The sequence below is a fragment of the Arachis stenosperma genome, chromosome 10, assembly GCF_014773155.1.
Source record: "Arachis stenosperma cultivar V10309 chromosome 10, arast.V10309.gnm1.PFL2, whole genome shotgun sequence".
NCBI lineage: Eukaryota > Viridiplantae > Streptophyta > Magnoliopsida > Fabales > Fabaceae > Arachis > Arachis stenosperma.
This window is the reverse complement of record NC_080386.1, coordinates 41,217,526-41,237,915: the sequence shown is the minus strand read 5'-3', so window position 1 is coordinate 41,237,915 and position 20,390 is coordinate 41,217,526. Positions and strand designations below refer to the sequence as shown.

At 28.5% G+C, this 20,390-nt stretch overlaps 1 protein-coding gene across 1 annotated transcript; it reads right to left on the bottom strand.

The window, feature by feature from the left end:
• Positions 1–1,699: 1,699 nt before the first annotated feature.
• LOC130957010 (putative methylesterase 6) lies at positions 1,700–19,728 on the bottom strand. Its single transcript, XM_057883918.1, has 2 exons — positions 19,250–19,728; positions 1,700–1,937 (listed from the first exon to the last, which is right to left on the bottom strand). Exons 1-2 carry the CDS (start codon positions 19,726–19,728, stop codon positions 1,700–1,702), a joined length of 717 nt encoding a protein of 238 aa, XP_057739901.1.
• Between the last annotated feature and the right edge of the window lie 662 nt (positions 19,729–20,390).

Below are 20,390 nucleotides of genomic sequence, written 5' to 3'. Positions count from 1 at the left end.
AAGAAAGAAAGAAATAAAGAAAAAAGAAGAAGAAGAAATGCAGCATTAAAAAAAATATTTTTGTGAAGTTGCAGCAAATTTCGGGGTAAAACTAAGACATTTAGGTGTATTGTTTAAGAATTTTTGGTAGATTTGTACCGATAAATTCTGCATAATTTAAAACTCTCCCTTTTCCTTCTCTTTATCTTCTGCTGCTTCTTATTCATTTTTTTTCTTCTTGTTTTACCTTCTAAAAAAGTATATAATATTATAAAATCAATAGAAAGAGGATAAAGAAAAAAGTGCAGCAACAATAGTAGCAATAAAAGAATAACTAAAAAGATGAAACACGCGAAGAAAAAGAAGGAATATGAAAAAAAAAGAGGAAGAACGCAAAAAAAAAGAGAAGAAAAAGGAGAAGAAGAAAAAATGCGAAATGCAAACATTAGATGAAAAACGTCATAATTTTACACGTACGTTATGATAATAAATTTTATTGAGTTAGAGTTAACTTGTATAAATTTGTATGTCAATATTATTTATATGTATAACAGGTCTCATAAATGATTAGATCAATTTAGTTGAGGTCGAAAAAGATTTATAAGTAGAACAGGGCTGAAAATATAATTGGTTTCCGTAGTAGTTATTTACTTTTAATTAACATCATGCTATTCAGTATGGATAATGCAAACTTTTCAATCATTTCGATAATATTTTTAAATCTAGAAGAAAAGTGCTTCTTGTTGCTATTTGCCTAAACACCTAATTAAGTTGTTACATGTGGCAGTCTTTGGTCTTTAAAGAAATCATATGATGTATTGGAAAACATGACTCATTTGATATGAAATTTATAAACATTCATCAATTTAGTTTAATTTTATTCCTTTGGGGGGCCAATAGGCATTCCTTGTATTTGAAAACAAAATTTAAATATAATGAGTTGATGGGGTACTTATCTATATACACTTTTATTTATTAAAAAATTATTAATTAGCAAATTTTCAGAGGAGTGAAGTATCGAAAATTCAAAACTGCTGCTAAAATATAATGTTGCCAATAAGCAGTTTTTGTCTAGTTATACCTAGGATGTTTTTGTTTGTCATAAATTCATAATGATGTTTGGATTTTCTTTGATTTTTCTTTGTTTTTGTTTTTAATCAGAGATGTTTGGGTTATTTAACATGGATTTGAAAATTTAACAATAGGGCTTGGGCCCATAATGCTGACTCATATTTTGATACCTTTCTGAATGAAAAATGTAAATCCAAAACTCAAACCAATACTGTCACCTCAAAAAAAAAAAAAAAAGAAAAAACGAATACATCATTACTGTCATACTTAGTTAACAGCTTTCTGAACTCAATTAAGTAAGGTGTCTTTATATATATATAAAAAAAATTGTACTAAAGGAAGCTAATCTGTAAGATGTTGCCAAATACCGTAATAACAGGGCATGGGATTTTTATTTATTTGTCATATGACTCATACTATATAGCAAGGAGTGGATTATTGTATTGTATTGTATTATTTGTGTAAAACATAATTGAGAAATATTATTTCTACACTAAAATCAGCCACTAATATATTTGTGTATAAATACATGTGTGGTTTAATTTATTTTTATAGTGTATTTATATTCCAGTATATATTTTATATTGATAATTAATTTTGGTGGCTGATTTTGGTGTACACGTAGTATAATCCAACTTAATTATATATGTTAATCATAATAATCAGCAATGGATTGCAGTTGAAGGGCAAGGTTTGTGGGCTTGGACATCATGACCATGTGATCAGATCCTGCAATCTCAACCGTGCGATTTGGGGGATTGTTCTCGATCATGAATTGTTGAAAATCTAGAGTGGCAAAAAGATCATTTTTAGACACAATGAAGGCACGATTTACAGAACCATATCTTGTGGTTGATGGGGTTACCGCCCGTATTATATCATCAAGACTGAACAATTTTAATGGTCTCATCAACGTTGTTGCTAGAATCCAGTCCTGTAAATAAAATTTGAAGTAATTGATCATCAATTCATTTAGGTGTCCATTTTGAGTTTCAATTGAGTAAACATATTAAAAAAAAAAAAACACACACGCACACATAGAAAATATATTACATGAAAATGACATTTTTATATGAGAATGTATTTATAGTTATTGAATTAATTTTAATAATTAAAACTAAACATACCTAATGAATAATACTATAAATACATTTATTAAATTCATGACAATACATTTAAACCCGTTGCATTTATGGTCATTATTTTTAATTTCTATTAAAAAATATCTAATAAAGATATTAAAATATTTAATTTCATATATTCATAAAAAGAACATAATTAAAAAAATATACACAAACAATACTTTTTAAAAAAAATAGAATCATATAATAATTAAAAATATTTTATTTTAATATATATTACAATTTTATTTTTGAGATAATTGTTATAAGAATTATTTCAATATGGGAAAGTATGAAGAGTCAATGAGATATTTATACAATGTGTACAATGGAGGTTTATAGAGTATTAGAGATATAATTATTAGTGTTACATTTTCCCATCAGCTGAAGCTTTTGGGATGAGTGGTATCATGACATGGTATTAAAGCGCTAGATCCGAAAAGTCAAGAGTTCGATCCTTGGTGAACCCAAAAATTAAACTAATTTTTCGAGAAGATGTTTATTATCCTTTGTACTCGGATGGTTATTCTAAATAGTATAGGAGATGTTCATTTCATAACTCAATAGCCATTGTACACATTGTACAAATAGTCCATTGTCTCCCTAGCGGGATCCTTTCAATATATATTTTCTCTTGAGAGAGAAGTTATGAATTTTTTTTTATAAAAAAGAGAGGAGCAGCAAAGAAATAGAAAAATATACTTGCCTGCAGATTTCTAAACTTGTTCGGCAATGATAAAGAAAGGATATTTTTCCTATCAGTCAAAATTAGATGCCATGATCATGAATAATAAAATCGATAATAGAGAAGAATGATGAATCCAAGATATGGAATCTGTGTTGCAAGCTTGCAGCTATGGAAGTTGGCAACAGGAAGCTCATTCGGTGAATCTAGATTCTTTACACCACAAAAGTGATCAAGTGGGAAATTGACCTTGTCATTAGAGGTGGAGAGGAGATCAAGTGAAGGAAAGCTCCAACGTTAACGCCAGTGCCGATGGCAGCGTCGAGGCCACAAGCGTAGCTGCCAAGCACAGCGCTGTACAATGATATTGATGAGGGTGTGTTGAGTATTGATATTGAGGGTTAATGAGAATTGTTGATGATTGTAGTGGTTGATGATGATAGTAACTTATCATGATGAAATTGTTGAACAATATTTGTAATTTGGATTGAAAATGGTTGAGTATATTGATGAGATTATAAGTATGGATGATGAGAAATGATTGAAAAACAGATGAATGATGATTGTGTGGTTGTTTTGGTTATAAACTTATACTATAGGATTTAGAGTTTGGAAAGTATAGGAATTGTGGTATTTTTGGCAAAAACTTTATTTTTATCCAATTTCAGTGAGTCCGAATTCGGCTTTTGAACTTTAAATATTGTCAAACTTGTTTTAAATTAAAATTGGGTTCGTGAAGTTTATGTCGTTCGAAAAACCGATGAAAAATCATTTAAAACGAAAAAGTTATGCACATTTAAAATTTGGTGCAAAAATTTGATTTTTCTGCAACTTAGCTATTTTGATGAGAAAGAGGGACATGCGTATTCAAGAACCTGCACGCGACGCGAAAATTGGGCGTTGTCCAAACATCTCTCATATGCAGAGCAAGCCTTGCGTATGCGGAACCCAATTTTAAAAGCTCGTCGCGAGAACGAGCACGCGACGCGAATAAAATTTGTTGTTTTCTTGACTTGCGTATGTGGACCAGGGGTCACATACGCGAGATGGCCAATTTCCACATTCTCGCGTGCACAGAGCAAGGCTTGCATACGCGGAACTCCTGTTTGGCAAAAATGTAATTTTTTTCAAAGTTTAACCAATCTTTTATCTTTACAAACATCTGTAGCTATCCTCTATGGTCCATAGGGGTGGCAAAACGGGCCAAACCTGTCAGGTCGATCCGCTAAACCCGTTAAAAAAGACGGGTCGGACTAGGATTTGGAGCCTGCCAAATTTAAAAAACTTGCCAAATTCGCACCGCCAAATTGGTGGGTTTTGGCGGGGCGGGGCGGGCCGGTCCGCCGGACCAAAGATTTTATTTTTCTTTTTTTATTAAATAAAAGAGTGATTACTATTATAAAATTAATAATTATAGAATTTTTAAACACTTTTTTTTTCATTTTTTTTCATTCTTCTTTTAGTTATTAACTTTATTTATTTCATTTTACAATTTTGTATATATGTTCAAATTATGTGACTTAATTTTTAAAATAAAGATGATTCTATTGACAAATATTATTTTGAACAATTTTATTGAAGTTAAAAATTAAAAAAAATAATAAAAAAGTTATATTATAATTTAACTATTTTTTATTTGTATTTAATTTTATTATTATTATTATTTAGTTAATTTTAATGAATTTTATTTTTCAAAAAAAAAAAGAGTCAAGCAGGCTAGCCCGCCGACCTGCCAAACCGCCATAAAATAGGACGGGCTAGCATTTTAAACTCATTTTAGTTGGCGGGGCGGGCCAATCCGCCTCGTTTATGGGGCGGACCTGGGCGGGTTGGGTCGGACCAGCCCACTTTGCCACTCCTAATGGTCCGATACCTAGTCTTTAAGTTTAGGAAATAGAGTGAACCTATAGGGGATATTAAATGACAGTGAATGAGATTATGGAGGATGGAGTTTTAACTGAGAAAATGTGAGCGTGCTAATTATGATATGAATGAGATCTATATTGATGTTGATTAATTGAGAATGATAAAGTATTAATGAAATATGATTAATGATTGAGTTAATGTGGATTTTTTTTGGGAAGCGCAAACATATTATGAATGTATGAATGATGAATGAGATATAATTGATGATGAATTCAAAGATTATCATGACTTATAGATTGAGACAATTGTTGACCATTTGTACGTAAGATGTGACCGGACACTTTAACTTTCTGGGTTCCCCCATAGGCATGCATATAAATGAATTTGAGTTTGGGATTTTGTCTCTCTCATGGATGAGCTTGGGATATTTTTCATGGATAATTTTGAGTTTAGGGATTCGCGTACAGAAGGACTGTCCACAGTTAGCTACCAGGATATGTTGGGCTGGCTATGTAACCGATAGATGATATCATCAGCCATAGGACAGGCGTGCATCATGTGCATTTAAAAGATTTGCTTGAGTGTGTATTATCTTAGTTTGTCTAATTGCTTGACTATGTTCATCTGTTAATTGCCTATTTGCTGTATTTGCATTTATTTGTGTTTTTCTTGTTTAAATTGTATATCTGTGCAACTAAGAGACCCCCCGTAAGGTGGAGGCGTGACGAGGGCAGTTCCACCAGTATTTCAGAGGATTGGAGGAGGTAAAAGTGAAGTGTTGAGTTAGGATTAGATTCAGAACTTGAGAACCTTAGACAGTCTACCCAATTTCTGGTTTAGTTTATCTCTTAAGTTTAAATCTGAGTGTCAGAATTTTAGGATTGCCTTTAACTTTTCCGAGACCTTATATATTATGTACGTTGGCACCTTTACCATGTTCAGAACATCCAGTTCTCATTCCACACATATGTTGTTGTTTTTTAGATGCAGGTCGAGATGTACCTTGGTGAGCGTCTGGAGGTTCCTATGGTAAGCAAAATGGAGATGTTATATTTTGTCATATTACTATGTATATATATGTATATAGACTCTTCTCCACTTGTACTTTATATTTAATCTTCCTAGAGACTTTTTGGAGAACTAAGGGCTTATTTTATGTCTGTTGGAATACTCTGGGATATGATTATATGTATGTATGTATGTAATTATACTCCGACCTGTCTTGGTTTCGCAGGTCGAGTCTGGAGTTTGATATTCTGTATTCTTGGTACTCTACTCATTATATTTATGGTTTATCCTTTCTGTTTATCCAGTTTTACATTTTCAAATATGTTGCGCTTTTTTTTTTTTTTACAGTTTTGCTTTAACTTTTCTTCAAGACTCCTAGTTACGAATTCTTCAACTATATCTATGTCTACATATATTTTTCCTTTTTAGATGTCGTAATACCTTATCACATATGTTTTACGATTTAATCATAAAGTTCTGTATGGTAGCATGTTACAGAGGTGATTATAGTCATCGGCGCTGATTTTTTAAAAGAAGAAGAAGGTGGTTTTTTTCCTTTTCTTTTGTTATTGGTGGAGATTTGAAAAGAAAAAAAAAGATGTTTTTTTTTAGTTGTTGTCCACTTTCACATCTATAATGTTATAGATATATTGCTATCGTTACATCCACGTCATTTCTCATTATTACATGCTAGAGAATAAAATAATAGACAGAGGAATCTAGATGTCCTGATTAATTTTGAGGAGGTAAAAAATTTAAATATATTTTTTAATTTTTAGGGACTTAAATATCTACGTAACAAAAGGTCAAAAACTTATTTATCATTTACTCTATATTTTTACATGATAAAAAAAATGCTAGTATGGAGGACATCTATGCTAAAAAGTTAGAATCTAATTTTCTGGAACAAGATTAAAAAATAGAAGATATATAAGCCATTTATGGGACTGTCTTAGAAAAAAAAAAATTCATTTTCTATGGAACTATGCCAATCTAAAGTCATCCATATTCGGTGAGTTTTTAATGTCTAGATTCGAGTATTGTTGTTAGACTTTGCTTTTAAGATGGAGTTTACTGGCATTCTTCGAAAGCTCTAGTACTAGCTATCAGAGAGAGGTTTAGCCGCCTAAGAAATTGGGAGCTGAAACACCAGTTTCTTGAGGCGAGTTTAAGTCCCATTTTTTCATAAAAAATAATTGAAGACTGTCTAATCTATTTAACAAAAAAAAAAGTCATCTACATTTTGGTAAAAAAAAAAAAAAATCATCAAACACCAATTATCATTGGACGAAAATTTCTTTACAAACGGTTGCCTATCTATCAAGTTAGATTTTTCATCGTTTCCAGAGAAATAAAATCTCTTGACCAAAAAAAAAAAGAGAGAAATAAAACCCATAGGTGTAAAGACTAAGGAGCCACAAACTAAGTATTAAAATCGTAATCACCATTTGTGGTCTAATGATAGTGTTAGCATTCAATGAGTCTAATTTAATTTCAAAAATTAATTTAACAAATAACAAGAGATTTTAAAGTTTGGTAAGTAACTTGCTTCGGACTGGAAATGGATCCTCTCCATTTTTTCTAACACTTGAGAGAATAAAGTGCGATCTCTCACCTTTAATTCTATAAGTGGGACTAAAATTAAATAGAAGAGAAAGAACAATAAAATGTGAGATCCTCCACTGGACACCATCCAGTTTTTTCTCCACTGGAGAGGATCCACTCCCCTTCGGACTGAGCTGATACAATCGAGATCGGAGAAAGAGCGGTCCAAATACAAATGTTGTGGGCGGATTGTTCGGGCCATCATCAAAAGTAAAAACATTATCTTGCATGGGTTCTAATTTGCTCAATGCCTTTATAAAAAATAAAGATACCAACCGTCAGAACAAAAAATAAGAGAATTAAATTATAAAGAATCAAACTATGTAAGTAAGTATTTTTCTCTTCCTAATATTTAGTTTAATTCTCAAATTTGTCCTAAACTTTTTTTTTTATTATAGTTTTATCTTTAAGGATACCGATATATGCTTGTCCTATTTTTATCTTTTACTTACAAATTAACCATTAAATCAACTATCCGTATATAATATATGTTGAAATATAAAATATATATTAAAAATTAATTAAAAAATATATATATAATAATTAATTCGATGCTTATTTTTAGTATGTACGTTTTATTTTTTATTACCCCTGCATTTCTAAATCGCTATGTTCATGTTTTTTTTTTTCTGTTTCCATATTAGGAACTCTCTTTGGAGAGAGTGGGAGGAGAGGTAATTTTAATTGAGAGACATAATAATACAAAAATTGATCAATACTAGGAATGTAAATAGGATAAATAAAAAAAAATTAAAGACAAACATGAGATTTAGAACAAATATTAGGAATGAAAAATTATTATTTTTTTTTGTTGTTTATGGTATCTCTAGTCTAATAGGCTAATGACTAATCCATTACAGATTTGAACTCTATTTAAAGATCTGTCGTTGGTCTAGATTGTTGCATGCATAAGAGAAGATTCGAACTTTTGACATTTACTTAAACGGATAAGTGAGCTTACCACTCGACCAATCCAAATTAATTAATAAAAACATTGATTTACCCTATATATTTTAGGTGGACTTTTACACTTAGAATTTGTTATTTTTCTTATCACATATTTAAAATAAAAATGAAATGCATATTTAGGCATTACTTCTTTCGTAAGAGATTTGATATTTGCGTCTTTTTCATTTATGGATAAATCCTAACAAGTTACCAGGATTTTAAAAATTTTCTAATAAATAGCATATAAATAAAAGAAACTCTTGAAAATACATATACATAGAGATTTATCTTTATTATCTATCTATTCTATTATATAAAAATTGAATTTTTACACTTAATAATAGAACTGATGTGGCACACTCTTGAGATGTTTCTTGATCTATTTCATTTAACTCGTTAAAGCAAATCAATTATAATTAATTAATTATATCAATTAATTAATTTGATTAAACATTCAAATCTCACCATTTATTATAATTTATATGAATTGATTAATTATAATTAATTACATCAATTAATTAATTTAGTTAATTATATTAATTATTTGATTTGATTGGAATAAATATCAAATTATTTAATAAATAATAAATATGATAATGAAATATGTGAATTAATTTAATTAGTTTATTTTTTTCAATACCATCTATTTATACAAGATCAAATATTTTTTATTCATTCACTCTCTTTTCTCTCTCCCTCCCTCCCTCCCTCTCTCTCATGTTTAGGATATAATTTTTGTAATTTTTGTAATTTTTGTTTCTTTTATCTTTATTTATCTTCCTCTCTCTCTCCCTCTCTCTATCTCTTTCATATTTAGGGTACAATTTTTGTAATTTATTTAATTTTTTTATCTTTATTTATACATTTCACTTATTTTATATTTTTTAAAATTTTTATTTATTTTAATTACTTATTATTAGGCACATACTTTTTTTTTCTTTTAGCTTCTGATTAACAAAAAAGATGTGTCATTTTTATGTTATTTTTAAATAATTTTACTATATTTTTATTTTGTAATATTTTATTTTGTCATATATATTTATTCGTATATGTGGTTTATATGTTAATGTTTTTATTGATTCTCTTTATTATTATTTTTTTGTGCATCTCTTTGTTGCTCTTTATTTTAGTTATATTCATTGATTTTTTTGTATTGATGCTCTTTTTTTATTTGAAATATCGTAACAATTTAGAGTGTATGTTGTGACTCATGTGATATTTGTTAATTTCATATATCTTTTTAGATGGTTTATGTTATAATGTGTTTAAATAGTTGACTTAAAATTATAATATGATTTATAGTGTACTAAAATATTAGGACATTATCATATAGATATTTTTTTATTTGTCCATTAGATTCAACTATATAGAATCTTGAAAATTATGCAATTATGTAATTAGTTACTTTTTACTTTTTTCATATAGATATTTTTAGATATTTTTTACTTTTTTCATATAATTATTGTATTGTTTGTAAAGAGTTTTGAATATTTTCTTCTGAAGTTGCTGCAGCTAAAGCTGCCATAATTTGTCTCTTTTGTGCTAAAAATTGAGTTTCTTTTTTATACGCTATTTGTTCTTTGGTGGTGCTTGAGGCTGTTGTTGCTGGGCGCTTTTGTGATGCTATTAATCATTGATCAATAGCTGCTCTTCTTAGCAAATTTATATCATATTTGTTCCACCATTTAATTTTTATTACTCTTACTAGATATTGTATGCTTGGAGATTCTTCATATGCTGCTGAATCATATTCCCAGGTCATAATCCAGCTTATTCCTATGGCTGCTATGAATGAAATAAATTTATATTCTTGTAGGAATGATGACTTGCTTTTAAAATATTCATATGCCATACTGGCTTCTTTTGGGAAGAAAGCTTTCATTGGTCCAAAGTTTTGGAACCATGCTTGAAACCATTTAGGAAATTGTAATGATATCCCCTTTCTAAACCAAATGAACCAAGAATGGGGACTTGGTGATAGAAATAAAATATGATTCCAGGCTTCTTGGTAATCATAGTAGGTATAGTTCTGAGGTTCAAATTTTAATGAGAAGCTTTTAGACTGATATGAGGGTATTTCCTACTCTTGCAAGGATAATATTTTTATAATTTTTATTTTTGAATAAATAGGCTGCTTAGTGTTGGAATCTTTATAATGTGTTAATTCAATGGATCCGGTGTCTACTAATATGAATTCATAAAATTTTTGGGTTTTTTGTGGGTTAATAGGAATATAATAGAAAGTATTTGGGAAGATGGTCTTATATAAGGTTTTTCTGTCTTTCTTGAACCACTCTTTTTCAATAGTTAATATCTTCATAGGATTGGATTTTTCATAATAAAGAAATTGTTCTTTCAAGGGTTGAGTATTATAGAGGTCAGATGGTTGTAATAATGTGAATTTATTATTAGCAGTAATTAAAGGGCTCTTAGAAGGTGATGACGATGATGGTGTTGCTTTTACAACCTGTGACATTGTCATAGACCTTAATGATAATTGTTTAGCTGGTACAACCGTAATAGGTAATTTTGTTTCTTTTATTTGGTCAAAAGGTTGATCATAATCTTCACTGGAGGCTGCTTTTTGCTCCATTCTTTTCCTGCAAAAATTCTCTAGTAAGAAAGTCAGAGAATGAATTTAGTTCTCCTTTTATATGTTCAATAGTAAAATCAAAACATGATAAAATAGCTTGCCATCTTGCAAATATTTGTTTTGAGACCAAATTTTTGACATCATTTTCTAAAACATTTGCGGCTGCTTTACAATCAGTTCTTATTAAGAAGGTTTTATTAAATAAATCTTCTTGAAATTTTGAAACACATAATACTATGGCAAGTATTTCTTTTTTAACTGTTGAATAATTCTTTTGAGCTTGATTCCAGATTCCTGAATGATATTTTACTATTTGTTCTTTTGAGCTATTAGGAGGTATTTGTTTAATAATTCCTCCATATCCTAATTCTGATGCATCTGTTTCTACAATTAGTTTAGCCGAAGGGTCTAGTATACTTATGCAAGGTATTTCTTTTACTGCATTTTTTATTTTTATTATTATAAAATTCATTTCTTTTGTCCATGGAGGTGGATTTTTTCTTAATATCTTATAAAGAGGTTCGCAAGTAACTCTTATACCAGGTAAGAATTCTGCTACATAATTTAAACATCCCAAAAATTTTTGTAATTATTTTTTGTCAGTTATTTCATTTGGAAATTTATCTGCAAATTCAATAGCTCTTTTAATAGGTACTATGGTTCCTTGATAAATTTCATATCCTAAGAACCTTACTTTAGTTGTAAAAATTTTCATTTTCTTTTCTGATAAAACTAATCCCTGCTCTTTTATAATATCCATAAATTTTTCTAGATGATATATGTGCTGCTTTATTCTTTTTGAGTATACTAATACGTCATCAAGATATACTATAGTAAATTCTATATGCGGGCAAAATATATTATTCATTATTTCTTGAAATTCGCTTGGAGCATTTTTTAATCCTTGAGGCATTACATTCCATTCATAATGTCCAAAAGGTACTATAAAAGCTGTTTTATATCTATCTTCCTCTTTTACTGCAATTTGATAATATCCTGATTTTAAATCAAATTTTGAAAAGATATTTGCTTTATTTAATCTTTTAATTAAATCGCTTTTATTTGGTAAAGGATATCTAATCCATTTTAATACCTTGTTTAGAGGTTTATAATTGATAACTAATCTTGGAGCACCTCTTTCTATTTTAGATGCTTTCATCACATAGAAGCCTGTACAACTCCAGGGTGATTTTGAAGGCCTTATTAATCCCTTATCTAGATATTCTTGTATTTTTTTCTTACAATATTCTAGATATTCTTTGTTCATATGGGAGAGAATTATTTAACAAATTAATATATATGTATATATAAATAAAAAATTATTATAATTTCTAAAAATTATACATGAACTTTTTTTTAAATAAATTTATTCTAATTATATTACAATTATCTCATGAATAATGCATGATTATATTAATTTAAAAAATATCTTCATTATAATTATATTAAATCAATATTCAATGCGTTATTAAACTACTTATCAATTATCGATATTTTTAATCATTCTAATTATATCAATTGATATAGTTCTAATTCTCATTCAAGTGTAATAATTTTATTAGAAGATAGTTGATATACACATTAATAGTAACCCATTTAATTTGATATCAATTAGTGAATAATAATAATAATAATAATAATAATAATAATAATAATAATAATAATAATAATAATAATAATAATAATAATAATAATAATAATAATAATAACAAAAAGGTCTACACAGTAGATGCTTTATATTTTAAAAAGATAAAATATATTTTAAAAAAATTAGGATATCAATAATTAATTCTTATAATTATTTTTGTACTACTAAAGGCTACATATAGTATTTTCTTTGTAGAATAAATAAGGTTGTGATTCATAATATTTTCGTAAAGTTATATCGTATGGACACAAGATTAATTAGATAACAAATTAAATTTTAATTAATATATTTTATTTTCTACTCATATTTTTTTATTAATTATTTTATTTTTTATATTTACAGTAAATATTAAATATAAAAAAGAAAAAAATATTGAATATTATCTATTTTATTTATTTAGAATCATAATTAAATTTAATATAATTATAGCAAGTATCTAGAATTAATAATAATATGATACTATAATTTTAAGTTGTATAATATAATAAAAAATATAACAATTTATGTATGCTTTCTATATAGCAATAATATATATAAAGGTTGAGGTACTAGATCTTGTACAGGTACTGTAGGTTGGGGATTGCCATCCATTCTTTGAACGTTATATACATGTATTCTTGATTCTATCTCTAAAAGTTGTCTCATGCTTTGTACATGTAAGTAATGCATCCTTCTAACATAATGAATGCGTTTATTCTTAATAGTTTGTCTAGCGGTTTTTATTGATTTTTTGGTTTTAATTTGTTGTAGAAGCTTTTTGGTTCTGATTATTTTCTTGTCCATCTTTTTTATTTCTACTTTTAATTCCGAAGATTCAGTTATTAGTTCTCTTATTTTTCTATCTATTATCATTACTCTTGTTTTCATATTTCTTCTAACTAATTTTAAAGATTTAAGCCTTTTATGAAATTCTTTCATATTACAAGAACAATAACCGAGAAAATAAAGAAAAGAAAGACACTAAGCTTACAGAGATGAACTTGTACTTTTATTGTTTGCAAAGTTGATACACTTCTTGAAGATGATTACAAATACTGGAGAATTTATAAAGTAAGAAGATATAAAAGTAGAGAGATTTCTTGAACTTTCAAGTTTTTTTTTTTTATCTTGAATGAGTGAGGCCTTTGGTATTTATAGACCCAAAATGGTGACTATTTGGGTACTATTTGCCGACAGTACTGTTTGCTTTTACTGTTTGCCGACATTTACTGTTTGCTTTTACTGTTTGCCGACATTCACTGTTTGCTTTTACTGTTTGCCGACATTTACTTTTTACTTTTTACTTTTTTACTTTTTACTTCTTTTTTTTTTACATGATTGGGCTTTTACATTGATTACATATACAGTACTTTGTTACATCTCAAATGGGTCTTGTGAGTCTTGATAGTAATGAGCTGGGCTGGACTGGACCTCTTCATCTTCTCCAAGAGGCACGGTCTGTATTGTTTGTAAAGAGTTTTGAATATTTTCTTCTGAAGTTGCTGCAGCTAAAGCTGCCATAATTTGTCTCTTTTGTGCTAAAAATTGAGTTTCTTTTTTATACGCTATTTGTTCTTTGGTGGTGCTTGAGGCTGTTGTTGCTGGGCGCTTTTGTGATGCTGTTAATCATTGATCAATAGCTGCTCTTCTTAGCAAATTTATATCATATTTGTTCCACCATTTAATTTTTATTACTCTTACTAGATATTGTATGCTTGGAGATTCTTCATATGCTGCTGAATCATATTCCCAGGTCATAATCCAGCTTATTCCTATGGCTGCTATGAATGAAATAAATTTATATTCTTGTAGGAATGATGACTTGCTTTTAAAATATTCATATGCCATACTGGCTTCTTTTGGGAAGAAAGCTTCCATTGGTCCAAAGTTTTGGAACCATGCTTGAAACCATTTAGGAAATTGTAATGATATCCCCTTTCTAAACCAAATGAACCAAGAATGGGGACTTGGTGATAGAAATAAAATATGATTCCAGGCTTCTTGGTAATCATAGTAGGTATAGTTCTGAGGTTCAAATTTTAATGAGAAGCTTTTAGACTGATATGGGGGTATTTCCCACTCTTGCAAGGATAATATTTTTATAATTTTTATTTTTGAATAAATAGGCTGCTTAGTGTTGGAATCTTTGTAATGTGTTAATTCAATGGATCCGGTATCTACTAATATGAATTCATAAAATTTTTGGATTTTTTGTGGGTTAATAGGAATATAATGGAAAGTATTTGGGAAGATGGTCTTGTATAAGGTTTTTCTGTCTTTCTTGAACCACTCTTTTTCAATAGTTAATATCTTCATAGGATTGGGTTTTTTTATAATAAGGAAATTGTTCTTTCAAGGGTTGAGTATTATAGAGGTCAGATGGTTGTAATAATGTGAATTTATTATTAGCAGTAATTAAAGGGCTCTTAGAAGGTGATGACGATGATGGTGCTGCTTTTACAACCTGTGACATTGTCATAGGCCTTAATGATAATTGTTTTGCTGGTACAACCGTAATAGGTAATTTTGTTTCTTTTATTTGGTCAAAAGGTTGACCATAATCTTCACTGGAGGCTGCTTTTTGCTCCATTCTTTTCCTGCAAAAATTCTCTAGTAAGAAAGTCAGAGAATGAATTTAGTTCTCCTTTTATATGTTCAATAGTAAAATCAAAACATGATAAAATAGCTTGCCATCTTGCAAATATTTGTTTTGAGACCAAATTTTTGACATCATTTTCTAAAACATTTGCGGCTGCTTTACAATCAGTTCTTATTAAGAAGGTTTTATTAAATAAATCTTCTTGAAATTTTGAAACACATAATACTATGGCAAGTATTTCTTTTTTAACTGTTGGATAATTCTTTTGAGCTTGATTCCAGATTCCTAAATGATATTTTACTATTTGTTCTTTTGAGCTATTAGGAGGTATTTGTTTAATAATTCCTTCATATCCTAATTCTGATGCATCTGTTTCTATAATTAGTTTAGCCGAGGGGTCTAGTATACTTATGCAAGGTATTTCTTTTACTGCATTTTTTATTTTTATTATTATAGAATTCATTTCTTTTGTCCATTGAGGTGGATTTTTTCTTAATATCTTATAAAGAGGTTCGCAAGTAACTCTTATACCAGGTAAGAATTCTGCTACATAATTTAAACATCCCAAAAATCTTTGTAATTATTTTTGTCAGTTATTTCATTTGGAAATTTATCTGCAAATTCAATAGCTCTTTTAATAGGTACTATGGTTCCTTGATAAATTTCATATCCTAAGAACCTTACTTTAGTTGTAAAAATTTTCATTTTCTTTTCTGATAAAACTAATCCCTGCTCTTTTATAATATCCATAAATTTTTCTAGATGATATATGTGCTGCTTTATTCCTTTTGAGTATACTAATACGTCATCAAGATATACTATAGTAAATTCTATATGCGGGTAGAATATATTATTCATTATTTCTTGAAATTCGCTTGGAGCATTTTTTAATCCTTGAGGCATTACATTCCATTCATAATGTCCAAAAGGTACTATAAAAGCTGTTTTATATCTATCTTCCTCTTTTACTGCAATTTGATAATATCCTGATTTTAAATCAAATTTTGAAAAGATATTTTCTTTATTTAATCTTTTAATTAAATCACTTTTATTTGGTAAAGGATATCTAATCCATTTTAATACCTTGTTTAGAGGTTTATAATTGATAACTAATCTTGGAGCACCTCTTTCTATTTCAGATGATTTCATCACATAGAAGCCTGTACAACTCCAGGGTGATTTTGAAGGCCTTATTAATCCCTTATCTAGATATTCTTGTATTTCTTTCTTACAATATTCTAGATATTCTTTGTTCATATGTATTGGTTTTGCCTTTGTTGGTATATCTTTTTCATTAAACCCATCTTCATATGGTAAAGCTATTTCATGTAATTTTCTATGTTGAAAAGCTGTGGGATTTAAACTACATAATTCTGTCTTAATTTTCTCTTCAATTGCTTTTATTTTATCTTGTATTTTCGGAGCTTGTAGTTGTTCTTCTATTCTTTTATGTGTAACTTCTTGGTTTAAGTAGTTAATTTGTCTTGTCTTCCTTTCTATAATATTAACTTGACGCGGTAAGTGTTGTAAAATTTTCTCTAGGCTCAAACAGTTAATTTGTCTTACTTCTGTTTCCATTACACTAACCTGTGTAGATAGGTGTTGTAACATATTGAGTTCATGCTGTTTTGGTCTTGTGAGAAATTCAAAATGGACAGGATGATTGGGGATTCTTGTACAAGTTATTCCGTCGATGTCGACATTAAAGGGATATAATAATAAAGTAAAAGGATTTTCTAATATAACTTGATGAGATATATTTCTTGCTAAAAAGAATGTAGTGGCAAAGCATACCCTATTTTTACAAATTTTTGCTTTAGATAACTTATAGTCTATAGTCATTTTGTCATTTTCTGCCATTAAGACTCTTTCTGTAGTTTTCTCATAATATTTTGTGGGTATTAATCCTTCTTGTATACAATTAACATCAGCTCCTGAATCTACCATAGCTATTAAATCAAATTTTTCTTCTCCTATTATTAAAGTTATCGTAGTGAACCATTTTTGGCTTACTAATAATGTTAATATATTTATATAATTTTCTGTACCTAGGTTAATATAATTCTCGGAAATTGTTATATTACTAGTTCCTTCATTATTTTGCAAAGATTGTTCTTGGATTTTTATTATGTTTTCTCCTTCTATTTTTAGTAATCTGTAGTCCATATTAATATTTTGTTGTTTTAATTCTAAAACTTCTCTTTTTAACTTTTTTATCTCTTCTTTGAGAGAATTAAGGGAAACTTCTTCTTGTGGATTTTTAAAACGATTATAAATTTTTTTTATTTCTATTGGTCTTATTTCTTGCTTACTTTCTTCTTCTTTTTTAACTAATTCAACTAATTGTCTTATAAACTCATCCCTTAATGGTGTATCTTCTAACTTGTCAATTATTTTGACTAGTGTAGAAGTTTGTTCTTTAGTTAAAACATTCACAGTTTTTTCACAGTTTCTACAGTTACATAATCCTATTCCTAAATAATTATTATTATCCTGTTCTTCTTTTCCACTATTTCCTCCTGAGCTCTCTTCTTCTGACATAAAGTCTAATTGTTGTATAAAATAGTCTTCAGTTTCAGAAGAACCCTCATAACTTGATTATTCTTCTGACTCTGAATTGATTAGTATAGCTGTCAAAGCATGCTTAATTTCTTTATTTTCTATTTTATTTATTTTTTGTTCTGTCGTACACTTATTAGCATAATGTCCTTGTTTTTTACATTTCCAACATGTTACTGATTTTTTCTTATTAGAAAATTTAGGTTTTCCTTTAGGGATTTTATGGAATTTTTTATGATATTTCTGTTCATAATAAAGGGGTTTGTCTATATTATATTTAGGTTTTTTATAAAATTTTTTCTTTTTAACTTTATGCTGTCCACTAGGTGCTTTTTCAGGAGTTATTCCATATTGATAGCAGAAAGTGCCAAGCTCTCTTTTTCCCGTGATACTTTCTTGTTTTATTTTCTGTTGTATCTTGGTATCTATGCATATTTCTATACCTGTTTGTACTATTATATTATGCAATTGTCCAAAAGTTAATGAATTATAGGAAATCTGGGTCTCAAACTGTGTTTGTAATTTTTGTAATACTTTTTCAGAGAATAATTTTGGTAAGGCTGCTACGAACCTTTCTTTCCAGAAAGGTGCATGTGCATCATCTCTTATCATAACTTTTGACATAAAAACATCTTTATACCATCTATAATCAGACATGGTTGGACATCTTAAATTCATTAATTGAGTTTGTATTCTATCTTTAAAAATACTGGGATCTCCTACAAAATTTTTAATAATGGTATATATTAACGTGGATGTAGCGTCTGGTGACTGATCTTCTTGTTTAATACTATTAATAATTAATTCTTTTTCTTAGAGGTTGAGAAAATTATCCCACCAACCTTTTAATTGTCCTGTAAATCCTTGGGTTATCATAATTGTTGCTTCTTTATCAGAGGCTTTTCTCATCTTATAGGCGGTTGCAGCCATAGTCATATTACACATTTGATCTAAAATGGCTTGTTCACTTAATCCATCTATATTCCATTTTACTAAGTCTGATCCTGAAAAACTATTTTGTACTAATTGTGTTCGTTCTTCTAGGCCTACATCTACTGGTGATGGTCTAGGATAATAATTTCTGGTTTTAGGATAATCTCTTTTATAGGATATTTTATTTAGTTCTAATTCTTCTTTCTGTAATGTATTAATTGTTAATTTTCCTAGACTAATACTTCTAAGTTTTTCTTTTAGTTCTTCAACTTCTGTTTCTACTTTAAATTTTAAGCTAATATTATCTAAACTTTGTAATTTATATATAGGTTTTTCTATGGATTTTTCTACCTTAATAACTTTTTTCATATTTTCCATTCTTTCTAACTGATTTTTCATTATATCTAACATGGTGTTAGTAAAGTTTAATTGCTGATGTAATTTCTTAATATCTCTTTTTTCTATATTTCCATCTGCATTGCTATTTTTATAGGGTGTTGCTTCAACTTCTAAGTCTTTTCCAATTGGTATTTTAATAGTTTCTTTAGGGGGATATTCAGATTCTATTACTGATCCTGAGCTTGTTTTCCAAACAACAGTTGGTTTTGTTAGAGGACATAATTTCTTATCGGGTTTAGAGTGATAATTAACGTACCAGTCAAAGAAATATAAGCTAATTCTATTTTCTTTCATGAAATCATAGAATAGTTCTCTTAGTCTAATAACCTCATTTTCTGAATGGTTGGTAAAATACCAATCTCTTAGTGGTTTATTATAATCAGCATTAAAATCTTGTCTTATCCACTCTTTATCAATCTCAAATGGTTCTTCCTTTATAATTACTGATAAAACTTGTGATTCTCTTGGATCAAATTCTGAAGGTGATTTATATACAGCAGTGGCTATATGTGACCTTCTGTTGTCAATTCCTACAATATCATCGATATTTCCTATTGATGAATTATCTATAGAATTTTTATGGCTAATAGTTTCAACATTATCAGGAATTCTTAATGATTGGGATCTATTCATCCTAATTCTAATATCAGGTCCTTCTCTTATTATTTCTCTTATTCTAATATTTTGTATTTGTGGTTCTTCAATACCATTAGGTATTATCCATTCTTCAGGCATTCGACTTTTTAATTCTTCATGTCTTAATCTTTTAGGTGTTTGTATATTAGATCTTTTTAGATTTGCATGCATAATTATCGTTTCTTCTTTTTAGGGTTGTCTTAATGCTCTAAAGTCATAATCAACTTTAGTAATTTTATAATATATCCTATAAATTATTTCGAATGGATCATATTTCTCATTTATAATGGTCTCATCAGATGTTACTTGCAATTTTAAAGCTTGCCAGGTGTATTCATTTTTTAGATTCATAGCATAATTTGGGTAACAATTAAAAAAAATTGGTCCATCATGATAGTTACTTTCTAATATTCCTATTAATGAATCACTAAAATTTTGTAATCTGATATCTCTCAAGGTTAATAATATAGGCAGATTAATTCCTATTCTAAAATTAGGCTTTATGGCTACTTGTATTAATCCTATATGGATGAAGTTATATCCTTTACTACTATGTTCTTTCAATTTATCTTCTTCTAAGATGGTAATAATTTTATTACTACTCGTTCCTGGTTTACAATATTCTAACATGTGGATTTCATAATTTCTTCCTTCCCAGAAGTTTCTCTTTTTATATATTTTATCTTTATCTACTATAGGTATATTCCAATTATGAAAACTTTTTTCTAATTTAGCTATTTCTAACTCATTTTTAGTTCCAG

What these genes read in the sequence shown, in the direction of transcription:
- LOC130957010 (XM_057883918.1), bottom strand. Translation starts at nt 19,728, where the DNA reads ATGCCTGAAGAATGGATAATACCTAATGGTATTGAAGAACCACAAATA. An exon ending in AGCTTATATTTCTTTGACTG is followed by an intron (nt 1,938 to 19,249) that starts GTACGTTAATTA and finishes AAAATTGTTCAG; the next exon opens with TCTTGATGATATAATACGGG.